Raw genomic sequence first — 25,555 nt, 5'->3', positions numbered from 1 at the left:
GCATCTCCTACCCTGACACCACCCCTGTGGTACAGGCCACATGTGTATCCACCTTAATCCTTTACTAGACAAAGCTCCCAAGTCAGTCTATAAAGAAATCTTCTCATGGGAAAATATTATTTTAATGTTTTTAATGTAAGGTAACAGAAAACTACAATTCCCTTTACAAAAAGTGATTTTTTCATTGTTGCCCAAAATACATTTATTTTATAAAACAAGAGATAGCAATGTACTAGAAACCAAAATATTTCTTTTCTCCTTGCCTAAACATTTTCCTTTGCCTAAACATAACTAAAAAAATTTTTTTTTTTTTTTTTTTTTTAGACAGAGTCTCACTTTGTTGCCCGGGCTAGAGTGAGTGCCGTGGCGTCAGCCTAGCTCACAGCAACCTCAAACTCCTGGGCTTAAGCGATCCTACTGCCTCAGCCTCCCGAGTAGCTGGGACTACAGGCATGAGCCACCATGCCCGGCTAATTTTTTTTTTTTTTGTATATATATTTTTAGTTGGCCAGATAATTTCTTTCTATTTTTAGTAGAGACGGGGTCTCACTCTTGCTCAGGCTGGTCTCGAACTCCTGACCTCGAGCGATCCACCCGCCTCGGCCTCCCAGAGCTAGGATTACAGGCGTGAGCCACCGCGCCCGGCCAAAAAAATTTTTTTTAAATTACTGCTGGAATTATCCATTCCTTTTATCACATCAGAGACTCCTCCCCGTCCCCCTATTCTAGGTTGAAATTATAGACCTAGAGATGACCTGCTATGAACAACAAATATCTCTCCAAGATTTCCAGATCTGATGGTAATTATGTTACTCTAATTCATTTTGAGGACCTATGCTTAAATGACCTATCTCCTAAAAATAACTTTTAGGAGTTACTATTGACAAAAATAAAGATTTAAGCTGGCCAAATAAATAAAGGTATATGCAGGCTTAGATGCTTAGTAAAATTTTATCATAATTCCATAGCTTTCCTTTTCTCCTATTCTAGAAATTTCTAAAATACTATTGAAACATCATAAAAATAAAAATAGCTGCCACTTACTAAGCATTTATGATGTGCCACACAAGAGATAAGTATTATCTTATTTACACCTCAAGTCTCCTTTATTCTCTGAGAGGTAGGTTTTGTTACCTCTATGTTAGCATGAAGAAACTGGGCTTTCAAACAAATAACTTACCTAACACCAAGGAGAAAAGGGATGCCATCAAAACTTGGACCCTGGTTAGCAGCCTCTATCAGCAATATTCAACTTAGCAAAGAATATTCAAAGATAAACCAGGTCAGGCACGTTGGCTCATGCCTATAATCCTAGCACTCTGGGAGACTGAGGTGGACATGGGAAAAGCCACGCAACAAGGACCAAACTCTCACCTGACAATTCTTCCAGAGTGGAGCCACTTTTTCCACTTTGCATATAACAGAGTTCTATAGGAGATTTTATGTAAAAAGCATTCTGCTGCTACAAAGGCTGGAAAACACTGGTCTGGGTATTCTCTAAAGTCACCACTCCACAGATCCTCAGATCCACAGTCATATGCAGTATATTTTGTCTGTGAAACGTAGTCAATTTTACATTAATTCTGCAATTAACATTCAGCAATATATTATTTTAGGGTAAAACACATCAAGCCCCACCCCACTCCTGCCTCCAAAAAAACTATCAATGGGATAGTCTAGAAATAGAAATAATCAACAAGATAAGATTCCCTATGTGAGTGACTGCAAGAGCTAGCCGGCAGCAAAAACAGTGGTGACAACCTTTGTACCCTGATACCAGAAGCAATAACAGCATTTGTGACCAAATGAAGCCCCCAGGCACAGAAGGAAGGACTGCCAAGAGCCAGGAATCTCTTTTAAGTGGATTGTCCATCTTATCTCTACATGTCAATTAAACTTCTGCTTCCCACTGTGTGACTCCCAGCTTAAAGTCTTTCTTTACCCTTTCTCCCACCCTATCTACTAAACCTGCCCAGCACACACACTCCACTCGGGACACAGCTACTAAATTTCAGTACTACGCGGGCCATGCCCCATACTGTATGTCAGCTAAGGTGAATGACAGTCATGTGTTACAACATGCCCGCATCCAACAGTATCATCCAGATGTCTCCTCTTGTTCCTATGCTTTTAGGCCCACATAAAAATATTTACATTAATAATTTGAAGAGATATTTGAAACAAATGCACTCTGGAGTTGATAATCCAATTATTAATCTTAAAGACTTCACTCAAAAAGCTATTTGACTATAAAGATATTGAACTTAATTAAAACATCGATGGCAAGACGTCTACATTACATACACATATTTTTGAGACAGAGTCTCTTCTAAGTCACCTTCCAAGTAAGAAAAGTTTTAAAGAAAAAAAAAAAGGGACAAAGTCTCACTCTGTTGCCCAGGCTAGAGTGCTGTGGCGTCAGCCCAGTTCACAGCAATCTCAAACTCCTGGGCTTAAGCGATCCTACTGCCTCAGCCTCCCAAGTAGCTGGGACTACAGGCATGCACCACTATGGCCAGCTAATTTTTTCTATATATTTTTAGTTGTCCAGTTAATTTCTTTCTCTCTCTCTTTTTTCTTTTTTTTAGTAGAGATGGAGTCTCACTCTTGCTCAGGCTGGTCTCGAACTCCTGACCTCCAGCGATCCTCCCGCCTCAGCCTCCCACAGTGCTAGGATTACAGGCATGAGCTACAGCGCCTGGCCTACATACACATCTTATAGGATTTATCCAGTAAGGCTAAGAACTCAGCATAAAGTATTATATATGCCTAAATATAAGTCAAGGTCTTTTCCCAAAAATTACCCTCAAACAAGAGGTCCTTACCTGAAAGTCCAGTCCTTACAAAGCCTTTGTGATAAGCGGTTCTCTCAATTACCTTATTTTTTTTTTTTTTTTTTTTTTGAGACAGAGTCTCACTCTGTTGTCCGGGCTAGAGTGCCGTGGTGTCAGCCTAGCTCACAGCAACCTCAAACTCCTGGGCTCAAGCTATTCTTCTGCCTCAGCCTCCCGAGGAGCTGGGACTACAGGCATGCACCACCGTGACTGGCTAATTTTTCTATATATATATTTTTAGCTGTCCATATAATTTCTTTCTATTTTTAGTAGAGACGGGGGGTCTTGCTCTTGCTCAGGCTGGTCTCGAACTCCTGAGCTCAAACAATCTGTCCGCCTGGGCCTCCCAGAGTGCTAGGATTACAGGCGTGAGTCACCGCCAGGCCTGCAATTACCTTATTTTTTTAATACAATAAGACAAAAAAGGCAAGGGGAGAAGAGGAAATGAGCCATCAGGATTACAGTAATGCTGGGCTTGATGACAGACAGATGTAAGAAACTGTACCCTGTGTAAAGTGAGAGAGAAAGAACACAGCTTAGTGGAGTCCTCACCACCTGACTGAATACTAAAAAGAACTGAAAAAGTCTGAAATCACTTTAATCAATACTACTTTGGGAGACTTAGATACATCAACCCAATAAAATCAATTTAAAAGGTGCAAGTAGCCAGACACAGTATAATCCCAGCATCTCAGGAGGCTGAGGTAGGAAGATCACTCGAGGTCAAGAGTTCAAGACCAGCCTAGGCAACATAGTGAGACCCCATCTCTACAAAAAACAGAAAAATCAGCCGGCACGTGCCTGTAGTCCCAGCTATTTGGGAAACTGAAGCAAGGGAATCACTTGAGCCTAGGAATTTGAGGTTCCTGTGAACTATTACGCTGCCGCTTTAGCTCCAGTAACAGAGAGAGACTCTATCTTTAAAAAAAAACTGTATAGAAGCCTTTTTGTAAAAATCACTTTAAAAAACGAGGTCATTAAGTTGTGACAGTAGCAAATGTAATTCCATAGAATGAATTTAAAAAACTGTCCCGCTGTTTAGCAAACAGGTAGTTTGCAAAAATAGAAAATATATATTAATATATAGTATCCGTATCACATATGGATTCAAGAAATGCTATATCTCTAACAGTCTAGACTGCAGTAAATATGATGTTCTCTGTACTATCACCATAGCTTTTCTATAAATTTACTGTTCTAAAAAATAAAATTCTTTTAAAATATATGCTCTGCAAAACCATTTAACTGATTCAAAAAATAGTCATTGATGTTACAAATGTGAAATGTCTGAATAAAACTGCTTCATGAAGAATGAGAAAAGTGGTGTTACTAAATTAACATAAGAATTTGTGGGCCAGGGGCAGTGGCTCAAGCCGCCTGTAATTCTAGCACTCTGGGAGGCGGAGCTGGGAGGATCGCTTGAGGGCAGGAGTTCAAGACCAGCCTGAGCAAAAGCAAGACCCTGTCTCTACTAAAAATAGAAAAAATTAGCTGGGCAACTAATTAATTTATAAAAGAAAAAAAAAGTTAAAAAAAAAAAAAAGGGAAACCAAAAAAGGTCTCTTCCTCAAGTGTTCCCTTGCCTAAATCTTACGGTTCTCATCTCTTCACACTGTGCTGCAATGGTCTATTTACAAGGCAGTCTCTCCTACTTGCCTGTTAGTACTGAGCTTTAACTATTAATACCTTAATCTTCTAGCACCCAACACACTACCTAGCACCAGGTATCAGCTTTGTATGTGTTTATTGTATTAAACTGTATAGCTGGTAAGCAAAATTGTCTGTTAAATAAACAAACGTGTAACAAAATAAGAAATCAAAAACAGGTGATCCATAGAGGTGTTCCAAAGTCCTGAGCTTGTGAGCTTGAGTTTATTACATACTACAGGGAAGGGTTGAGGCTTACCTAATAACGATATAAACTTGGACCACTGCATTCCAAAATTGTCTCACCTGTGATTTACTGACCTAGTGCCATCAACCCCATATTCACCATTTTCTGCAGCTGGCAGAACCCAAACTACAGAAAATGAATAAGCAACAGCCTGCACTACGCACCTACCAACAGAAAAGCCAAGAGGCCGAAGGATGCAGCAAGAGTCCCATCACCACACAGATTACACATACCACCCTAGGAACAAAGAGAGAGAGGGACAGACAGATAAAACACCAAAAGACCAAGTTGCTAACACGGCAGAAACTCAAAATACAAACAAAAGTCTTGCAGGAATCATACTCCTGGGTATTTATCCTACAGAAATAGAAACTTACCTTCACACAAAACCCTGTACACCAGGGATCAGCGGCTTTCTTTGTAAGAGTCAAAAACTAGAAACTACCCAAATGTCCTTTAACAGATAAATAAACTGCTTACCCATACAATGGAATACTAGTCAGCAATAAAAAGGAATGAGGTACTGATACAGGTTAACAACATGAATGAACCTCAAGGGCATTATGCTCAGTGGGAAAAGTGAATCACAAAAGGTTACATATTATACAAATCCATTTATACAACATTTTCTTTTTTTTTGGAGACAGAGTCTCGCTCTGTTGCCCTAGAGTGCTGTGGCGTCAGCCTAGCTCACAGCAACCTCAAACTCCTGGGCTCAAGCAATCTTCCTGCCTCAACCTCCCGAGTAGCTGGTACCACAGGCACATGCCATCATGCCCAGCTAATTTTTTCTGGGCTATTTTTTTCTATTTTTAGTTGTACGGCTAATTTTTTCTATTTTTAGTAGAGACAGGGTCTCCTCCCTCTTGCTCAGGCTGATCTCGAACTCCTGAGCTCAAGTGATTCTCCTACCTCAGCCTCCCAGGGTGCTGGGATTACAGGCATGAGCCCATTTATACGACATTCTCAAAGTAGCAAAATTACAGTGATGAAGAACATATCAGTGCTTGCCAGGCGTTAGGGTTGAGGGGAGACTACGACTACTGAAGGGTAGAGGGGTTTCTTCCCAGTAATGAAATGGTTCTACAGGCTGACTATGGTGTTGATTACTGTAATCCACACAAGTGATAACATCTGACAGAACTATACACACGAATAGAGTGCAAGTAAAAACGGATAAAATTTTTCTTGAGTTAATAATATTGTATCAATGTCAATTTCCTGGGTTTTTCTGTTTTTTTGGACACAGGGTGTCAGATCTGGGGTCTCAGAGTGCAGTGGCGTCATCATAGCTCACTGCAACCTCAAGCGATCCTCCTGCCTCAGCCTCCCAAGCATCTGGGACTAGAGCGCACACCAACACACCGGGCTAATTTTTCTATTTTTTTGTAGAGACTATGTTGCTTAGGCTGGTGTCCAACTCCTGGCCTCAAGCGATCCTTTTGCCTGAGCTTCCCAAAGTGCTAGGATTACAGGCGTGAGACACGAATTTCCTGGTTTTTGACAATGTTCTAGGGTTATGTAAACTATCACCTTTGGAGGAAACTGAACACAAGGTATACAAGGAACTCTACTACTTTTTTAAGGTCTTGTGAATCTTAAATTATATCAAAATAAAAAGTCTGAATAAAATTTTTAAAAAGACGTTAATGGATGAAATAATAAAATGTGGCATATCAACACAACACAATATTTGGCAATATGAAGGAATGAAGTACCAATGCATGCCACAACATGGATGAACCTTAAAAACATTATCCTAAGTGAAGGAAACCAGACACAAGGCCACATGTTACATGAATCTATTTACATGAAACGTTTGGAAAAAACAAGTCCATAGAGAAAAGGGAAGGAGAATGGAGAGTAACTGCTAAACAAATGTGGAGTTTCTTTCTGCTGAGGTAAAAATGTCATAGAATCATTAATAGATAATGATGGCTGTCCAAATTTGTGAATGGACTAAAAACCAATGGATTGTATACTTTAAAAGGTAAATTTTATGGCATGTGAATTATGTGTCCACAAAAGTTATTAAAAAAAAATCGACAAATGAAAGAGAACCTCAAAAAATTTTACCCACATATAAACATGTCCCTAAGGCAAAAATCTATGTGATGTAACTAATTCATAAGATTCATGATTGAATGACACTACAGTCCTCCCCTGCTGCCTTGTTACTTGCAAATCAGCACAGTTAATAATTAGCAAACTAAACTCATTGGAACAATCTAACAAGATTAAAATTTTGACCCAACTAAGTAGAGAAATCTAACCTTATTCCTGACAACTACAAATTCCGGCGTACTAAAAAAAGTAGTCTCCAAGAACTGGCTCAATTCATAAAAGCTCATAGAATTGAACTGAACTAAAATTAATAAAGAACCAGCTTGCATGTACAAGTAGATAATGACAAAAGTAAATCATATTACATCAAGCCAAGCCCAGTCACATAATTCAAGTTTGCCAGTGATCATATCAATATAGTTTAAAATTAGACCTATTACTCCTTTTCCTCCTCTGAAAAATTAATCAAAAAGCAAAGCACTGGGCACCGTAAGTCCTGAATTCTGGCCCAAACTAAGCTATATGGACTTATCCTCTGTCATAGCCATACCTCGAGACTGCCAGTGCCCCGCAGTCTTTTCCACCACTTCCCTCTAGTGCTACTTCTTGCACACTGTTCCCTACATGCTACCAAAGGCCAGCACCCCGTTTCCACTCCTAGGCCCCCTCCCCAGAATCTATTCTCCACATATCAGCCAGTGCTCTTTCCAAAACATCATCAGATCCTCCCCCACGTAAGTCTCCACTGGCGACAAGAACCTACACACTCAGACTTCTGCCTTCACTCACCTCTCTGTACCACTCCAATCACCCTGACATTTGGGCTCCTCAAACAGTCCCAGCCCATTCCTCCCCAGGGACTCTGCCACACTCCCATCTCCTCCTACTCAGTCTAGCTCCTGCTCAAATGTCACCTCCTCAGAGAGCTGAGTGTGGACTCTGGTCGAAGGCTGCCTAGATTCCACTGAATATCTGGGCATGTTATTCACTCACATCTGGTCTGTTTCCTCATCAGTAAATGAGGAATAACAACAGTGTCTACCTCACAGTGTTGTTCCAAAGTATAAATGCACGTAAAGTAATCAGCAGAGTGAAGGGCACAGCACTCAAATGCCATCTATCATTATTATCACTTAAGATGCTCCACCTTAATTTTCTTCCAATCTTTTAGCACTATCTGAAACTATCTTCTTTGTCATCCTCTTTGTGGTTCTCCAGAAACCTCCACAGAATGTAAGCTTCATAAGGAGCTTTGCTTGTCTGGTTCAAAGCTCTACCACCACCTCCTAAGAAAGGCATGCAAAAACTTGTTGAATATATGAATAAATTACATCAAGAATTTCTTTTAAATAATAATGTCTTGATTCAAAGAATTAAGGGGAAAACGGCACTGCCTCAATCAAACAGGTAACTGAGCTGCTCTTTTCTTGCTAATTACCTTGCAGACCAGCCTGTTCATTTCCTCATTGGCTGGTGTTTTATTCCTTCAAATCGTATCAAATATACACAATATACAATGGAAGAAACTGGCAGATTAATCCGAAAGAGTAAAAATTGAATATTGTGCTATTCACTAATTCCTTATAAATATATCACATAAATCCCAACTGCAGTACACCCAGAAAGGCTCTTGGCCATTAGGAAAGTCATACCCTGAAATACAAACATACAAAACACACACTTACTTAAAACTGTTTTTCTGCATGTATGCATATATAATAGGCACACACATATACATACTTTTATATATACGCACACATAGCCATCCCCAAGACTGGGGTCATGCTTTTTCGACTCTTTCTGTGTTTCTGAACATATGGTCTATGTAGAAATAGCTTTGAATTGAAAGCTGTGATGAAAATCCAGTACTCTCAGAATTATAAACATTACAGTTCTCCTTACTTATGGGCTAAACTTCCATGGTTCACCGAAGGAAATCTCAAATTTAAGGTTCTGATTGACTTAAAAGCTAACACTAATTTTTTTAAAAGCATCTAAAACTACCATACCATTCTAAAACTACCATCTAAAAAATCCATTCCTTTTCAGTATCCTAAGAATCCAATATCCAATTTTTACCCACCAGTCAGTTCAAATCCTTAATAAGTCCTTTTCCCTCACTCTAATGGGTTTTTTAGAGTATTTTTAAGTCAACACCCACATTTTGTGAAACTCTAAAAACACTTTCGAGTTATTTTCCATTTTAAATGAACAAAATCCTGTTATGATATACCATCGTATTAATAATGACTTAGTCAGTTTTCCTAGATGCCACCAAGGGATATGAAATTCTCTAGCCAGCGACAAGGACTGTAGGAAGGAAGGGAAGCAGTCTAGGCGTGCTGCGGGGTACCCCCTAAAGGAAACGAACAGAAACGCGTCATGACTTTATTAATGATCCTGGACTCTCACTCCCCATAGTACCAAAGATACCACGCAGAGTATTCTTGCTCAAAAGGAAGAACGAAGCAACCAATCTAGAGAAAAAGGTAACGACGCTGAAGAGTGGTAAGTCAAAAAAACTAGGAGAGAGGAGGAAAAGACGACACGGCGGCGCTATGCGGTCTCCGAGCGGCTCTCCAGGAAAGGCTTCTGGGGCAGCGGCCGCCCCAACTCGGCGGAACGGCCGGGCTGCAGGTGGCCGGCGCTGGCACGTTTTAATCACCCCCGGTCTCCGATCCACCCCCGGCACGATGCGGGCAGGCCCGCCCGCGCACACGCCCCCCGCCCCGCGCAGCCGGCGACCCGGGCGCAGCCGCCGCGCACCGAAGTCAGGCTCGACCCGAGCAGAAAGTTTCGAATAAAACCCCAAGAGCCGAAACGCACAGCTGAACTCGCGCCAGGAACACGCCCGAGGCCAACCACTTGACAACCAGCTCCGGTTTTCAGCTGAAAGGACAGGAGGCGGGGGCCGGGGAGGAAGAGGAGGCGATCACACTCTCTCGCACACGCTCTGCCCCTCTTCCTCTTTCGTCCTCTGCCCAGGTGGGAGCCGCGCGGCAGCCGCACGCCCGCACTGGGGGCGCCGGGGCCCGGCAACGGTAGCCTGGGCCCCTCCCGGAAGGGCCCGCGACCCCCAGGCCAGCTCGGCGCTCAGGGGAGGGGTGCGCACGCCCGGCGTCTCCTCGCTGGCCTCCCGCCCGCACCCGACGGCCACGGCGGCCCGGGGCCCTGCGGCACCGGGTCGGGGCTCGGGGATGCTCAGCCGGCCAGGCGCGGGCCCGCGCGCCCCTCCCCCGCCCGGCCGCCCCTCCCCCCGGGCCACCCGCGGGGCGCGCAGGAGCCGAGCGCCCGCGTCCCGGGGGACCAACCCGCCCGCCGGCCCGGGGCTCCAGGCAACTTTCCCCTGCGCGGTCGCGGGCCGGCCCCGACGGGACGGGGCGGGGGCCCGGGGACGAGCGCGGCGTGGACTCACTTTTTCGGATGTTTCTCTCTTTTCGGCCTCCGCTTTCGGGCCTGAATGGCCAGCACTGGGGAAAGACAAGACACACATTAACGGTCGGGCCGGGCGGCCTGCGGGGCCGCGTGGAGGAGAGAGGGGGACGCCGCGGGCCACTCACCTTTCCGGGAGCTCATTCCGACGCGGCGGAAGCGGGGCTGGGGGCTTCGCGACGGCGGCGACGGAGGCGACGCGGGAGCCGAGCCGAGCCGGGCTGCAGCCTGCACTCGCTCCGCCAGCCGGGAGGAGGCGGGAACCGCGCAGGCGCCGCCGCCGCCGCCGCCGCTCCGCGGGGGCCCAGAGAGACCAGCCCCCGGCCGGCCCCGCCCCCACCCGCCGGCCCGCGAGGGTCGGGACCCCCGTGACGCGCCCGTGCGGCGCGCCTCGCACCCGCCCACTCGACCCACCTGGGCAGAGGGGACCGCCGCCCACCGCCACTCTGGCCCACGGCCTCGCCCGCCCCAACCCGCGGCCGGCCCGGCCCTCCACCGCCGGCGCCCCTGCGGCTGGCCCAGGCCGCCCGCCTTTCCCGGCACCGGCCCGCCGGACCCTCCCTCGCCAGCCACGGCCTCTCCCGTCCGCACCCCGGCCGGTCGCGCCGCCCGCCTCGCCATGTGCCCTTCCTTGGCCGCCGCCTCCGCGGGTCTCACACCACCTCTCTTCCCGCGGCCTCTTCTCTCCCTTTGCTCCTCTACATCCTTGCATCCCCATGAGCGCCGCTTCCTCCTCTCCGGCGGGCGTGGAAAGGGAACAGGACCAAAAGCTGGGAGGGAAACCTGGGTCCTTGATTAGATGTGTGACCTTGGAGAAGTCATTTTATTCCTCTCCTTCACCTACCCCACAGCACTGCATAAGTTTAATGAAAGAAAAGAGGCACATAGCATTGAAAGTAGGATGAAGCTTTTGCACATGAATTAAAGCCCAGTTCAGTAAATAACATTTGTGTAACAATTTAATACAACAATCACACCAAGTAGTTATTTTCTGCATCTTACAATAAGGAAACCAAATCCAAAGAGGTTTAACAGCTTAACCGGCCAGGATCCAAATGCAGACCTGGCTGGCTCCAAACTCTTGCCATCTTGCCTAAGAAAGATGTGAATCAAGTTGATAGTAGCACAAAAAAGATACCTGCCGTGTTCCCTTATTTATCTAAATAATTAATGACAATAGCTTTGCAAGATATATGTCTGACCATTAATTCCCTGCTTGGTTATTCAACTGTATCAGAAGTGGCTAATTTTACTCTGGAGATGTAAAAAACCTGACAGAACAGGAAATGCTGCTTGGATTTTGAAGACCTTTTTACTTTCAAAAATATCAAACCTACAGAAAATTTACAAGAAAAATGTAAGGAACAGCTATATTAACCCATATTCACCAATTTGTAACATTTTGCCTCGTATGTTTTGTGTGTATGGTTTATTTTGCTGAATCATCTGAGTTTTTTACAAAAACGTTCATCTTTACCCCTAAATATTTCAATGAGTATCTACTAAGAACAAAGATACTCTCCTACATAATCAGAATTTCATTATCACTCCAAGAAAATTTAATATTAATACAATTGTCTGTAACATATAGGCCATATTCCAATTTTCAAAATATCCTAGTAATATCTCTTTTAGAAGATCCTTTTTTTCCACTTGAGGGTACAATCAAGGATCATCCGTTGCATTTAGTTGTCATGTCTTTTTAAGCTCCTTTAGTCTAGAATGATCCCTGCTTTGGTTTGGTTTTGTTCTTTCATAATACTGATTTTTTTTTTTTTTAAGAATCCAGTTCTGTTTTGCAGAATGTTGCTCAGTTTGGATTTGTCTATTTCCCTATGCTTAAATTCAAGTTAAATAATTTTGTCCGGTATACTATATAGATGATATTCGTGTCCTTTTTAGTGCACCAAGATGTGATGTCAGTTTGTTTATTGGTGATGTTACATTTAATTATCTCTCCCTAGTAAAGGTACCTTTTCCCCTCTGTATTTAAAAAGTCCACGTAAAAAACAGCCAATGGAAATGAATGGACATGTCTCCAAAGACACAAATGGCCAGCAAGCACATGACAAGATGCTCAACATCATTCGTCATTAGGGAAATACAAAACAAAACCACAATGAGATACCACTTCACACCTACTAGGATGACTATAATTTTTAATAGAAAATAAGTGTTAGGGCCCAGGCACGGTGGCTCACACCTGTTATCCTAGGACTCTGGGAAGCTGAAACTGGTGGATCGATTAAGCACGGGAGATCCAGACCAGCCTCAGCAAGAGTGAGACCACCATCTCTACTACAAATAGAAAAATTAGCTGGGCCTGGTGGCACATGCCCGTAGGCCCAGCTACTTGGGAGGCTGAGGCAGGAGGACTGCTTGAGCCCAGGAGTTTGAAGTTGCAGTGAGCTAGGACAACACCACTGCACTCTAGCCAGGGCGACAGAGTAAGACTCTGTCTCAAAAAATAAATAAATAAATAAGTGTTAGGACCAGCCACGGGGGCTCGTGCCTGTAATCCTAGCACTCTGGGAGGCCGCTGAGGTAGGAGGATCACTTGAGGTCAAGAGTTTGAGACCAGCCTGAGCAAGAGCGAGACCCCGTCTCTACTAAAAATAGAAAATAAAAGTGTTGATGAGGATTTTGGAACCCTGCTATACTGGAAACCCTGTAACACTTCTACATTGCTGGTGAGAACGTAAAATGGTATAGTTACTATGGAAAACAGTTTGTTGGCTTCTCAGAAAGCTAATCATAGAATTACCAGCAATTCCACTCCTAAGTATATCTCCATAAGAATTGAAAGCGAGTACTTGAACAAATCTTCATACATGAATGTTCACACCACCACTATCACAGTAGCCAAAAGGTCGAAACAACCTAAATGTTAATCCATGGATGAATGGATACACATGCCACAATTTTTATTTCAGCCTCACAAAGGAAAGAAGTACTGACATATACTACAACATGGATGAACCTCAAAAACAGGCTAAATGAAAGCCAGACACAAAAAGTCCAATATGTGATTCCATTTATATGAAATATCCAGAATAGGCAAATCCACAGAAAGAAGGTAGGTGATTGCCGGGGGTTGCGTGGAGGGGGAGTGAGGGAGCAACTGCTTAATGGATACTGGGGTTTATTTTGGTGTGATAAAACTTTTGGTGCTAGATAGAAGTGGCAATGGCACAACACTGCTAACATACTAAATGCCACTGAATTGTTTACTTTAAAATGGTTCATTTTATTTTATGTGAATTTCACCTAAATTTTTTTTAATTTATCTGGGCAGTAATACTTTGAAACTGTGTATCTTTTCCCTAACAAGCTTTCAGTGGGTTACCATCCATTGATAATGCTTGCCCGTAGCAAGTATTACTACAGTGGTTGTAGAACAATGATCTTATAAACCTATCATTCCATCTATGCTAAGTGACATTCTTATGCAAAGAAGAGTTTGGTTTTTTTTTTAAGACATGCTCCTCTTATCTCAGCCTCCTGAGTAGCTGGCACTACAGGTATGTGCCACTACATCTGGCTAATTTTTTATTTGTGTGTGTGTGTGTGTGTGTGTAGAGACAGAGTCTTGCTACATTGCCCAGGCTGGTCTCAAACTCCTGGCCTCAAGCACTCCTCCCCCTTCAGCCTCCCAAGGTGCTGGGATTATAGGCATGAGCTACCTCGCCTATCCTGGGAAGAGCTTTCATTTCTCCCTCCACTCACTTGTTTGGCTTTGGCTTTGGCTCCTTTTTTGTTTTTAGTATCAATATTGACAATAATTACAGTCGATTTTTTATGCTTAAATTGTCCTATATTTGGGCAAGGAGACCCTTTCACCTTGCAGCATTTTTGAACATATCCCAATCAGTTTTTTACTTTCTTGCACAAAAAGATGTTCCAGGAAACTTTGTACATTTCCTAACCCAGTCTTAGAACCAGCCATTTCTCCAGTCTTGGCTTCTTCTAGGAGGTGATCAGAAGATTTGAAGCCAGAAAGATCTGAGTTTAAAGCTAGTTTCTCTTATTATTTTTCAACAGCTTTATTGAGATATAACTCATATACCATACAATTCACCCATTTAAAGTATACTATTCAGGCCGGGTGCAGTGGCTCACGCCTGTAATCCTAGCACTCTGGGAGGCTGAGGCGGGTGGATGGTTTGAGCTCAGGAGTTCGAGACCAGCCTGAGCAAGAGCAAGACCCCGCTTCTACTAAAAATAGAAACTGTAAGGTTTTTTGGAGTGGCTGGCGCCAGAGAAAGAGAGAGGAGCAGAGTTGAAAGGGATAAGTAAAGAGGCTTTATTGGGGTGCTCCCAGGTGGGGGTAACGGGTCCCAAGAGAGGGGCCCAGGCGAGCCTCATGGTCCCACGAGTGGAATCAGAGAAGCCGCCCCACCCAGAAGTCTGGGTGGGTTTATATACATTTTTAGGGCTGGGGGATGGGAGTTTCTCTGGAGGGAAGGTTTCGGCGGGAACAGTGAAGAATGTCTTTGTTTCAGCTTTAGGGCGGGTATTGAGAAATAGGAGGGGCTTCTTCTTTTTCCATTAGGGAGGGCCACCAACCTTACAGAAACTAGCTGGACAACAAAAATATATAGAAAAAATTAGCCAGGCATGGTGGCGCATGCCTGTAGTCCCAGCTACTTGGGAAGCTGAGGCAGGAGGATTGCTTGAGCCCAGGAGTTTGAGGTTGCTGTGAGCTAGGCTGATGCCACGGCACTCTAACCTGAGCAACAGAGTGAGACTCTGTCTCAAAAAAGAAATTTAAAAAAGTATGCTATTCAATGGTTTTTAGTATGTTCACAGGATTGTGCAACCACTACCACAATCTAATTTTAAAACATTCTTGGGGCTGAGTGCAGTGGCTCATGCCTGTAATCCTAGCACTGTGGGAGGCTGAGGCAGGAGGATCACTTGAGGCCAGATGTTCAAGACCAGTCTGGGCAACATAGTGAGATCCTGTTTCTACAAAAAAGAGAAAAATTAGCTGGGCATGGTCCCAGCTACTTGGGGGGCTAAGGCTAAGGAAGATCACTTGAGCCCAGGAGTTCCATGCTGCAGTGAGCCAAGATGATGCCACTGCACTCTACACTCTGTCTAGCCCACGCAACAGAGCGAGATCCTGTGTCAAAAAAAAAAATTTTTTTGTCCCCACTAAAAGGAGCTCCATAGGCATTAGCAGTCATTCCCTATTTCCCCCAACTTTCCCCTGCCCCAGGCCTAGGCAACCACGAATGTACTTCCTGTCTCTACAGAGACTTTCCTGTTCTGGACAGTTCATATAAATGGAGTCATACAATATGTGGCCTTTTGTGACTGGCTTCTTTCATTAAGCCTAATGTTGAAACCCATTTCTGCTATTTAATTCCTGCATTATCCTGGGCAAGTTACTTAATTACAATATCTGGAAAATAATAATATATATTAAAACCAGTCCCTATCATAGGTCAGTATGATAATCAAATAAGTAAATCTTCAATAATAGTAATTATTAACATTAGGTGGGAGATACATAGTCAATCTGTTTGCTGGATCTTTTGCATTCAATTTTCAACAAATGCTTAGCAAACATCTATTATATAGCAGCATTATTCTAGGCACTGAGTCTGTAGCAGTGAACAAAGTACACAAAATTCTTCCTGCCCTCATGGAGCTTACATTCTATTGTTAGAAGACAGAAAATAAATAAATATGTGAAATATATACTATGTTTACTAGATAGTGATAACCTTTATGAAAAAAAGGCAAAAAAATCAGCAACCTGTTAGGAAGGTGGTCTAAGAGGCCTCACTGAGAAAGTAACAGAAGGTAACATCGAATCAAATAACTTAGAGTTCTCTTGCCAGGTCTTTTGACTTCTATAAATTAGGAGAAAACTATATTTGCCACCTAGAATATTTATGAATTGCTTTGAATTTATTGAATTAGAATATACCAAATTAATTATCAATTAACAACTTTACATGTACTATATTAGATGCTTTAAGAAAGAATAAGTCAGGTGTGGTAGTACATGCCTGCCAGCAGTCCTGGCTTGAGCCAAGGAGTTCAAGTCCAGCCTGGGCAACATAATGAGAACTCATCTCTTAAAAAAAAAATTTTTTTTAATGATAAATTGTAAACCTAGTCTTTGCTGATTTGGAAATTAAACATTTCTTTGGAAATGCATCACAATTTACAATGACATTTTAAAGAAAATATTAAAAAAAGAAGAAACAAAGTAATAAAGTATGACTTTAACTTTTTTATTCTATCATCATTTATTACTGCATAAATCAAATTAGTTATGTGAATATTATAATTAAGAAGGGAAAGTATTAGTTACAGAACTGAATATATTTTGGTCTCTGTAGCAGTCCATAAGAAGTGAAAAGGGCAGTTCACATACATTTTTCCCCCAATCTGTTACAATGGAACTCAAGACATCCACATAATATTAATTTTTACCAAATGTAATAGAAAATGAAAAAAGGCCAGGAGCAGTGGCTCACACCTGTAATCCCAGCACTCTGGGAGGCTGAGGCAGGAGGATCACTTGAGCTCAGGAGTTTGAGACCTGCCTGAGCAAGAGTGAGACCCCATCTTTACTAAAAATAGAAAAATTAGTAGTCCCAGCTACTCGAGAGGCTGAGGCAGGAGGATCCCTTGAGCCCAGGAGTTTGAGGTTGCAATGAGCTATGATGATGCCACTGCATTCTACCCAAGAAAATAGAAAGGAAATTTAACTTCACTCCCTCCCATTCATATTAAAAAAATGTTTTTTAAAAGACAATGAAAAGAATGTCGTAAAACCAATTGATTCATCTTGGGGCCTTCAATGGATGAGAACAACCTAAACTCCTTTTAAAGACCCTTCAAGGCTTTTAAATTTTTAGGAAAGTTTCTTTGTAGGTAATCTACACTTTCTATTATTAAGTTTAAACATATCTTTTTGTTATTTCATTACAGTGTATTTCTCAATGGCACTAGCACCGACATAACAGCAGCCTAACACAGTTAGTGTAGAGAGTAGCCAGACAGCCAGAGTTCAAATGCTAGTCCTTCCATTAGCTGTTCTGGTAAGCTTTGTGCCTCAGTCGCCTGATGTACAAAATGCAGATGGTGATGTGATGTGAAGATTTAATGAGTTAGTTTACATAAAACACTTAAGAATCTAAGCATTCAATAAATATTAGCTAGTCTTGTATACATGCATATTAAAGAATGTATTAGTTATCTATTTCTGCATAACAAAGCTCTCCCAAATTTAGCAGCTTAAAAAAATAAACATTTATCTCACAGTGTCTGTAGTCCAGGAGTCTGGGAGCTCCTCAGATGGAGAGTCAAGCTGTCACTTGGGGCTGCAGTCATCAGGCTTGACTGAGACTGGAATATCTGTTACCAAGATGGTTCACTTGCATGGCTGTTAGCAAGAGGCCTCAGGTCCTTGTTGGCTGTTACAGAGGCCTTACTTCCTCACTGCCTGGACCTCTTCATAGGGCTGCTTGAGTGTCTGTCTTCCCCCCAGAGTGAATGATCCAAGAGATAACAAGGAAGAAACTGCAATGCCTTTTATGACCTACCCTCAGAAGTCACAATCCATCATTTCTGCCACATTCTATTCATCAGAAACAAGTAACAGCACATGCTCAGAGGAGAGAATTAAGCTCCACTTCTTGAAGGGAGGATTATCAAACAATGTTGACCATATTTTAAAATCACCACAAGGGGTCATTCCTTCTTTCCTTCAAATGCTTATGATTTCAAGGGAGGATCCTTAGAGACTTCTTATTCTGCTATTTCTTTAAACAGTGAAAATGGGAGGGAATTTTCAATTCAGTGTTCAGATGAGAGAAAAGGGAATGTAAACTATGTTATCTAGAGAAAATCATCAATAGTTAACAAGTGTGTTATAAATAAAATGCTGTATAAGACTCTTACATAAGCCGGCTCAAAAGTGATGCCTGAAGATTTTCCCAGGGCTGTATTAGGATAGATTTAGACTATTGACTAATATGCTAGCACATAGCTAAATAAATTAGATGGTCTGGCCATAATCTATGTTGTTTTCCTGGCCCGGGATCCATTTCTCCCAGGCATCTGGACATGGTTATAGCCATGATAAAATACTTATTTCCCAAATACTTGAGCTCTATGAGTATAAGAATTTGGTTTTCCATTTTATTGTAACTAATGTAACTCATGAAAAAAATCAACATAAAATCTAATATAAAAATAAACTGAATATTATTTTATTCACAAACATGCATTCTTCATAATCTCATGAAAATTTTTTTCATTATCAGTTCTTCATAATTCATAATCACAATCAGTTCTTTATAAGTCATAATCAGTTCTTCAAAAATGTGTATTATAACTTTTAGGAAAGTATAAGCATTGTATGTGGAGATAAATATACTTTAGCATTAAAAAACAGCTTTATAGTCTTCATTATTATAGTGCTTGTTATTTATTTTTCAAACTTTTGTTTTTTATTTTTTGTTGAGATGGGGTGCTGCTTTGTTGCCCAGGCTGGTCTCAAACTCCTGGCCTCAAGCAATCCTCCCCCACCTCAGACTCCCAATATGCTAGGATTACCAGCATAACCCACAGTGTCCAGCCCAAACTCTTTTTTTTTGAGATAGAGTTTCCCTCTGTTGCCCAGGCTAGAGTACCATGGAGCCAGCCTAGCTCACAGCAACCTCAAACTCCTGGGCTCAAGTGAGCCTCCTGCCTCAGCCTCCTGAGTAGTTGGGACTACAGGCACTGCCACCATGCCTGGCCAATTTTTTGTTTCTATTTTTAGCTGCTCAGCTAACTTTTGCTATTTTTAGTAGAGACAGCAGTCTCCCTCTTGTTCAGGCTGGTCTCAAACTCCTGATCTCAAGTGATCCTCCCACCTCGGCCTCCCAGAGTGCTGGGATTACAGGCATGAGCCACCGCGCCTGGCCACAGCCCACTTTTTTACTGTTACGTAATATACACAGAAACATACATAAATCATAAGTGTACAATGAAGTGAAGATATCTGTGTTTAAGAAAATAGAATATTACCAGTATTCCCCAGAAGTCCTCCTCCTTTCTTCTTGGTCACTACCTCTACCAAGATAACCTGTATTTTAACTTCTGACACCACAGATTCATGCTGCCTGCTCTTTAATTTTATGGAAATGGAATTATACACTAGTTACTCTTTTGTATCTGGCTTCCTTTGCTCAACATTGTGTTTGTGAGTCTCATCCATGTGTTGCATATAGCAAATATTTTCATTGTTTAATAGCATCCCATTGTATGAATGTGTCACATTTTTAAAAAGTCAATTGATGTTGTTTATTAAACTGTCTTTTAGTCCTCAAAACACCCTTCTGTTCTCAGCTTTGTGATGGAGGAGTTACAACCACATTTGTAACGGGGGAAATGTGACCACGTTTCTCCTTTGCCAATGGGCTTCCTATTAGTTCTGCCAGTTGGAGGCACCGGAGCAAGACTGGAAGCTTGGAGAAAGAAGAAAGGACACCCTCCTTCCTGTTTGCTTGCCATTCTTGTCACCATCATCTCAGCATGGGCCACCTCCTTAGATATCTGGGTCCCAGCTCTGTCCTCTAAGTTTCTGAGGGCTGACAACCCCAACTCCTCACTTTGTTCCCAGCCCTAGAGGTGGGTGCTGATAATTGCATTATTACTGTTGTCTCAGTGTCCCTGTTACTTAGTTCTCCAATACCTGTTTGGTCAATTCCTTATATTACTTTTTGTTGACGTAATTAGCCCAACTTCAATAAAAACTAAATAATTCCTACGTCCCCTCTAGACTCTTGTGGATACGTGATTCTACCAGTAGTGGGTGATTGGGTTGTCTCCAGCTTGGGCTATAACAGTGCTGCTGTGAACGTCCTTCAACGTGTCTTTTGGGGAATATGTGTATATATCTAGAAATGGAATTGCTGAGTCATAAGTTATGCCTATGTTCATTTTTAGCATTTACTGCCAAAAAATTTTCCAAAGTGATTATACCAATAAATTGCATGGATTTTAAGGCATTCCCAGTATTTAACATCTAATTCTAAGAACTTTTTTTTTTTGAGACAGAGTCTCACTCTATTGCCCTGAGTAGAATGCCATGGCGTAAGCCTAGCTCACAGCAACCTCAAACTCCTGGCCCCAAGTGATCCTCCCTTCTTGGTCTCCAGAGTAGCTGGGACTACAGGCATGTGCCACCATGCCCGGCTAACTTTTTCTATATATATTTTTAGTTGTCCATATAATTTCTTTCTATTTTTAGTAGAGACGGGGTCTCACTCTTGCTCAGGCTGATCTCGAACTCCTGACTTCAAGTGATCCTCCTGCCTTGGCCTCCTAGAGTGCTAGGATTACAGGCCTCAGCCACCGCGCCTGGCCAGAACTTTTTTTTGTTGTTTTTGTTGTTTTACTCCTGGGATTCATGGTAGCTGAACCGGCCAGAACTTTTTAAACTTAGGAAAAAAGTCAATAAACTCCACACTAGGATAATTTAATTTCCATCCAAAATTTCTATATTACAATGCTAAAGAAAACTAAATTCTGTTGCTTGAAGACAGATTTTGTATTCTTTTTTTTTTTTTTTTTTTTTTGAGACAGAGTCTCACTTTGTTACCCGGGCTAGAGTGAGTGCCGTGGCATCAGCCTAGCTCACAGCAACCTCAAACTCCTGGGCTTAAGCGATCCTACTGCCTCAGCCTCCCGAGTAGCTGGGACTACAGGCATGAGCCACCATGCCCGGCTAATTTTTTTGTATATATATTTTTAGTTGGCCAGATAATTTCTTTCTATTTTTAGTAGAGACGGGGGTCTCACTCTTGCTCAGGCTGGTCTCGAACTCCTGACCTCGAGCGATCCACCCGCCTCGGCCTCCCAGAGCTAGGATTACAGGCGTGAGCCACCGCGCCCGGCCAGATTTTGTATTCTTAATTCCTCTATCAGTGCTTGGCACATAGTGGATGCTGTTGAATAAATAAGAAGAAATAAAGGAAGTTTAAACCTGTTCTTGTGTACAGTTGAACTAATGTGAAGCAGTAATGTACACTGAGGTCAGTCTTACCTTGGGAATACTCAGTAACCCCAGCACACACACTGCTGGGCAGCTGTAGAGGGACAGGCCTTGGTTTCCACAGGTTGCTTCTATTGTCCTGCAAGACCAATTGCTCTCCTCACAGTCTGCTTAAATGAATTGATACAACAGCCCACACAACACAGCAGAACCACAGTGGCAGGGCTCTGCCTTGCGTCTGGCACAATGACCTCATAGTTCAAACTCTCCCTGAAGAATCTTTCAGGGTGGGGTCCCAAACAGAACTGCATCTCTTTGAGATTTATTTTAGAGTGCTTCAGACTTCAAGGTGCCTCCCCAACCTCTGTGAGGCATTAAGAATCACCTCTACAAGCCCCAAGGCAAACAACCCACATCTGCAGCCCCTGCCTGAAGCCTTCACAAGCCAAACTCCCAAGTACCAATGGGTTTCTAGCACCTGCTGGGAGCTCAGGGTTCCCCACCTGAGCTGACCATGGAGAAAAAGGAGCAGCTTACTAGAAGATATTAATATAACAGGATAACTATCATGTAGAACTCTTAAATCCCCTCAAAAAAAATTAGAGCAAGGGGCAGGGAGGAGGAGGGATTAAAGGTAACAGATACATTTGTTTATAAAATAATTTTTATGCTTTCTAAAACCACACAGTTACCAATTGCATAAATTAATTTTGCTATACTACAGTACCTGTATTGTTAGATATGCCTTTCTTATACAATACAGTACCTGTATTGTTAGATGATTTTACAAGTAATGCAACCTATTGAGTTTCTATTAACAGAGTAGTTAAAATAATCCACAAAATGGGGACTTTTTCATTGAGGAAATGGTGAGGAAGCAGATATACTTAGCTATGAATTACAAATAAATTTATTTTTGAATCTCTGGTGTGTAAGGCATATTTTGGGACTCATCACAGGCAGTGAGCAGTCATGGACTTGTAGCAAATGGATGTCTCTTCTCATGCACTATTTGTCACCAGCAAGGAAGCAAACATGCACTGATAGCATCACTGAAGGTGATACAAGCACTTTCTATTTCTGACTTCTCAGACATTTCTTCAGATCTCATTCTTGCCCTCTCCTTTCCCCCGTCCTGTCTAATGCTAAATTCATAGTCCCCTAATACCTAAAGAGTCTGGTCATCATAAGTTGGATATTGCCTCAGCTGTCTTTTGTTGTATAATAAAACAACCTAAAATTAGTAGCTTAGGACAACAATGATTTGTTATTTCTAACAATTTTGTGGGTTCTCTGGGAAGTTCTTCTGGCCCACTCATGGCCCTGTATCCATCTGGTGGGTCGGCTGGAGCTGGAGAGTCAGAGCCAGCCTTGTCTGCACATCTGGGGCCGTGGCGGGACTGGTGGGAAGGCTGGCCCTCTCTCCATGCAGTCTTCCATCATGAAGTGGTCTATCTGAGTGCTCTGAAATGGCAAGTCCCAAGAGAGTGGAGGCATACGCTGCGTAGGCTCCAGAACTCACACGACGTTACTTCCACAATATGCTATAGTTTTAAGAAAACCGTAAGGCCACATTCCCTTCAAGAGGCAACCACACAAAGGTGTGAATTCAGGAAGGCATGATTCATTGGGGTCATTTTATAACAATCTACCACAAGTATGTATATATGTGTGTGTGTGTGTGTGTGTGTGTATCTATCTATCCATATATACATATTCCTGTTGGGAGAATGCTCGCCAATGCACCTATGCACCTATGCAAGGTCAGTCAACAGATTTTTTTTGAGCAATCATGAGGAGCAAAGTAATATCATAGGAATATACATTACATTTATCTTGCAATTTCTGGTTTAAAAGAGTTTTCAAATCCTTTTGTTTTGTACTGTCTCTAAACTACCCTGTGGAATAGGTGGGGTGTCTGTCCCCAATTGGCAGTAGGTAGGAGAGCAGAGAGCCAGGACACACATAATCCTTTGACTCAACATTTACTTCTTTTCCACATTGGTTCCTCCTCTGAGAAAAATTATTTCATGAATCATAAGACATTATTCCTGCCCCATTTGTATGTATATAAAGAACTAGAGACTGTGAAACCTATGACCAAAAGGAAAAAAAATGAAGAGTGAGAGTTCTTGTGATAACAGCAGACTCTCCAGCTATAGCGGAAATTTCTGAATGGAATCAAAGCTGTTGTAACCCAATCCAAAGTTCCAAGGAGAAAACTGAGTTCAGTCATATTTTTATATACATACACATATAGCAGCACTAGAAATGAGGTGTTTAAGCTATCTGAAAACAAATAAACCGAACACCATGACAGCAAACTTACCTGCTAATAGTTCCTAGCAAGCATTAAAACCAATTTAGAGGAGACGGTGATGTTGGAAGTGTCCACAAAATGAGTTATGCTGAGAAATACGAAACAAACAAAAAAGGCTTACCACGCACATTTTCAGTGGGACAGAGTCTGCAAAATAGACCGATGTCTTCTATAAGTACACATAGGTAGCCTTGTTATGACTGGGGACAGTTACAGAATAACAGCCTGCACTTTAACTTCTGTGGTACTCAGAGCCCCTCTCTTGCAGCACGTTGGAGAGAGGATGTGACGGTTTTTCTTGCACCTCAACAGCTCACAGGGGCTCTTGTTTAAGATTCTGTCTCAGACCCTTATGACCTGTGAACATGCTCCTCCACTTCCTCATCTTGGAGTGAAAATGTCTTCTAAATAATTTTTCCCCTGGATTATTTTTGTTCAACTATGTAAAGTTGCGTTTTTTTGAAATGTAAATGTATTATCCAGGGGAAGAAAGGTAAAAATATTTTCACATTTGCGACACAGGATTACTATACTTGGTTTCACTGGTTAACTGGTATCCTAATATGCAGCCTGTCCATACTGTACGCTACTAATAGTATACCAGACACTTTCCTCATCCCCTGCTTCAGACTTCTCACTGCTAACCACAGCCTGCTAGAAACTGACTTCCCATAGCCCCAAGGCGGGGAAGCTTATTTGCTCTCATTTGTCTTGAGCCCGCCTTACATCTGCTTCCTCTCCTCCTTTGTCATGTACCAGTTCCAAACCAACTCCCTCCAGTAGCAGATATTGTTGGATGGCTACCCAGATACCCAGAAACTGGTTTTCTCTTCCTGCATGCTAGCAGAACTCCAGTTTTTGTTCCTGTGTCCCTTTTCCCCTTTCCATGATTTGGTTACATTTTGACAGGTCTAAGCTAGTGGTTCTCAAACTTTTTGGTCTGAGGACCTCTTGACCTTCTTAAAAATGGATGAGAAACTTAAAGAACTTTTGTGTTATATATTGCTACTTAATAGACGTTACAACTTGGGAAATATTTATTTAATTTATTTTAAAATAATATACCCATTATGTTTTATTTATTTTTGTTTATTTATTTATTTATTGAGACAAAAGTCTCGCTCTGTCACCAGGGGCGGGGGTGCTGTGGTGTCAGCCTAGCTCACAGCAACCTCAAACTCCTGACCTCGAGCAATCCTCCCACCTCAGCCTCCCAGAGTGCTAGGATTATAGGCATGTGCCATTGTGCTGGACCTGAAATCTCTTTTATTATAAGGGTACTAATCCCATTCTTGAGGGGTCCACTCTCATGATTTAATTCATTCCCAAAGGCCCCACCTCCTATTGGGAGTTAGGATTTTTACATATGAATTTGAGGAGGCAGTAGACAAACAGTCCATAACATCATGTACTTCTGCTAATTATCTATTTATTCACTTTCTTTTTTTTTTTTTTGAGACAGAGTCTCACTCTGTTGCCCGGGCTAGAGTGAGTGCCGTGGCATCAGCCTAGCTCACAGCAACCTCAAACTCCTGGGCTCAAGCGATCCTCCTGCCTCAGCCTCCCGAGTAGCTGGGACTACAGGCATGTGCCACCATGCCCGGCTAATTTTTATATATATATATTTTTAGCTGTCCAGATGATTTCTTTCTATTTTTAGTAGAGGCAGGGTCTCACTCTTGCTCAGGCTGGTCTTGAACTCCTGAGCTCAAACAATCCACCCACCTCGGCCTCCCAGAGTGCTAGGATTACAGGCGTGAGCCACTGAGCCGGCCTATTCGCTTTCTTTATCTTACTTCTGCTGTCAGTTTTTTGACAATCAAAGCAAAAACTACTCTTTAGTCTGTATTTTAAAAATTTAGTGACTCTGTGAGACCTCAGTAAATATTTACTAACTGACTAATTTAAGAGATGAGAAAGGTCTTTTGAAGGATGCATACCATAGAAAGCATTTAAATTCTACAGCTTAGAGAAATTCCATTTAAAAGAAGTTCTACTTTATGCTG

General features: G+C 42.3%; 1 protein-coding gene across 4 annotated transcripts in view; it reads right to left on the bottom strand.

Moving 5' to 3' along the window:
• Positions 1-10,952, bottom strand: part of SRPK2 (SRSF protein kinase 2) — a 210,698-nt gene extending 199,746 nt beyond the window's left edge. For 2 of the 4 annotated variants that reach the window (XM_045564630.1, XM_045564632.1), the window contains exons 1-2: positions 10,353-10,498; positions 10,208-10,262 (exon numbers count right to left, since the gene is read on the bottom strand). In XM_045564630.1, coding sequence (XP_045420586.1) covers positions 10,208-10,262; positions 10,353-10,368 — 71 coding nt within the window. In that variant the 5' untranslated portion in view covers positions 10,369-10,498. Of the gene's footprint in view, positions 1-10,207; positions 10,263-10,352; positions 10,499-10,815 lie in introns of those variants that run through there. The other 2 variants (XM_045564638.1, XM_045564633.1) reach the window with 2 other exon arrangements.
• Positions 10,953-25,555: the final 14,603 nt, after the last annotated feature.

This window comes from Lemur catta, chromosome 11 (genome assembly GCF_020740605.2).
Source record: "Lemur catta isolate mLemCat1 chromosome 11, mLemCat1.pri, whole genome shotgun sequence".
Taxonomy (NCBI): Eukaryota; Metazoa; Chordata; class Mammalia; order Primates; family Lemuridae; genus Lemur; species Lemur catta.
Note: the sequence above shows the minus strand (reverse complement) of the source record. Positions and strands in the feature narration are given on the sequence as shown.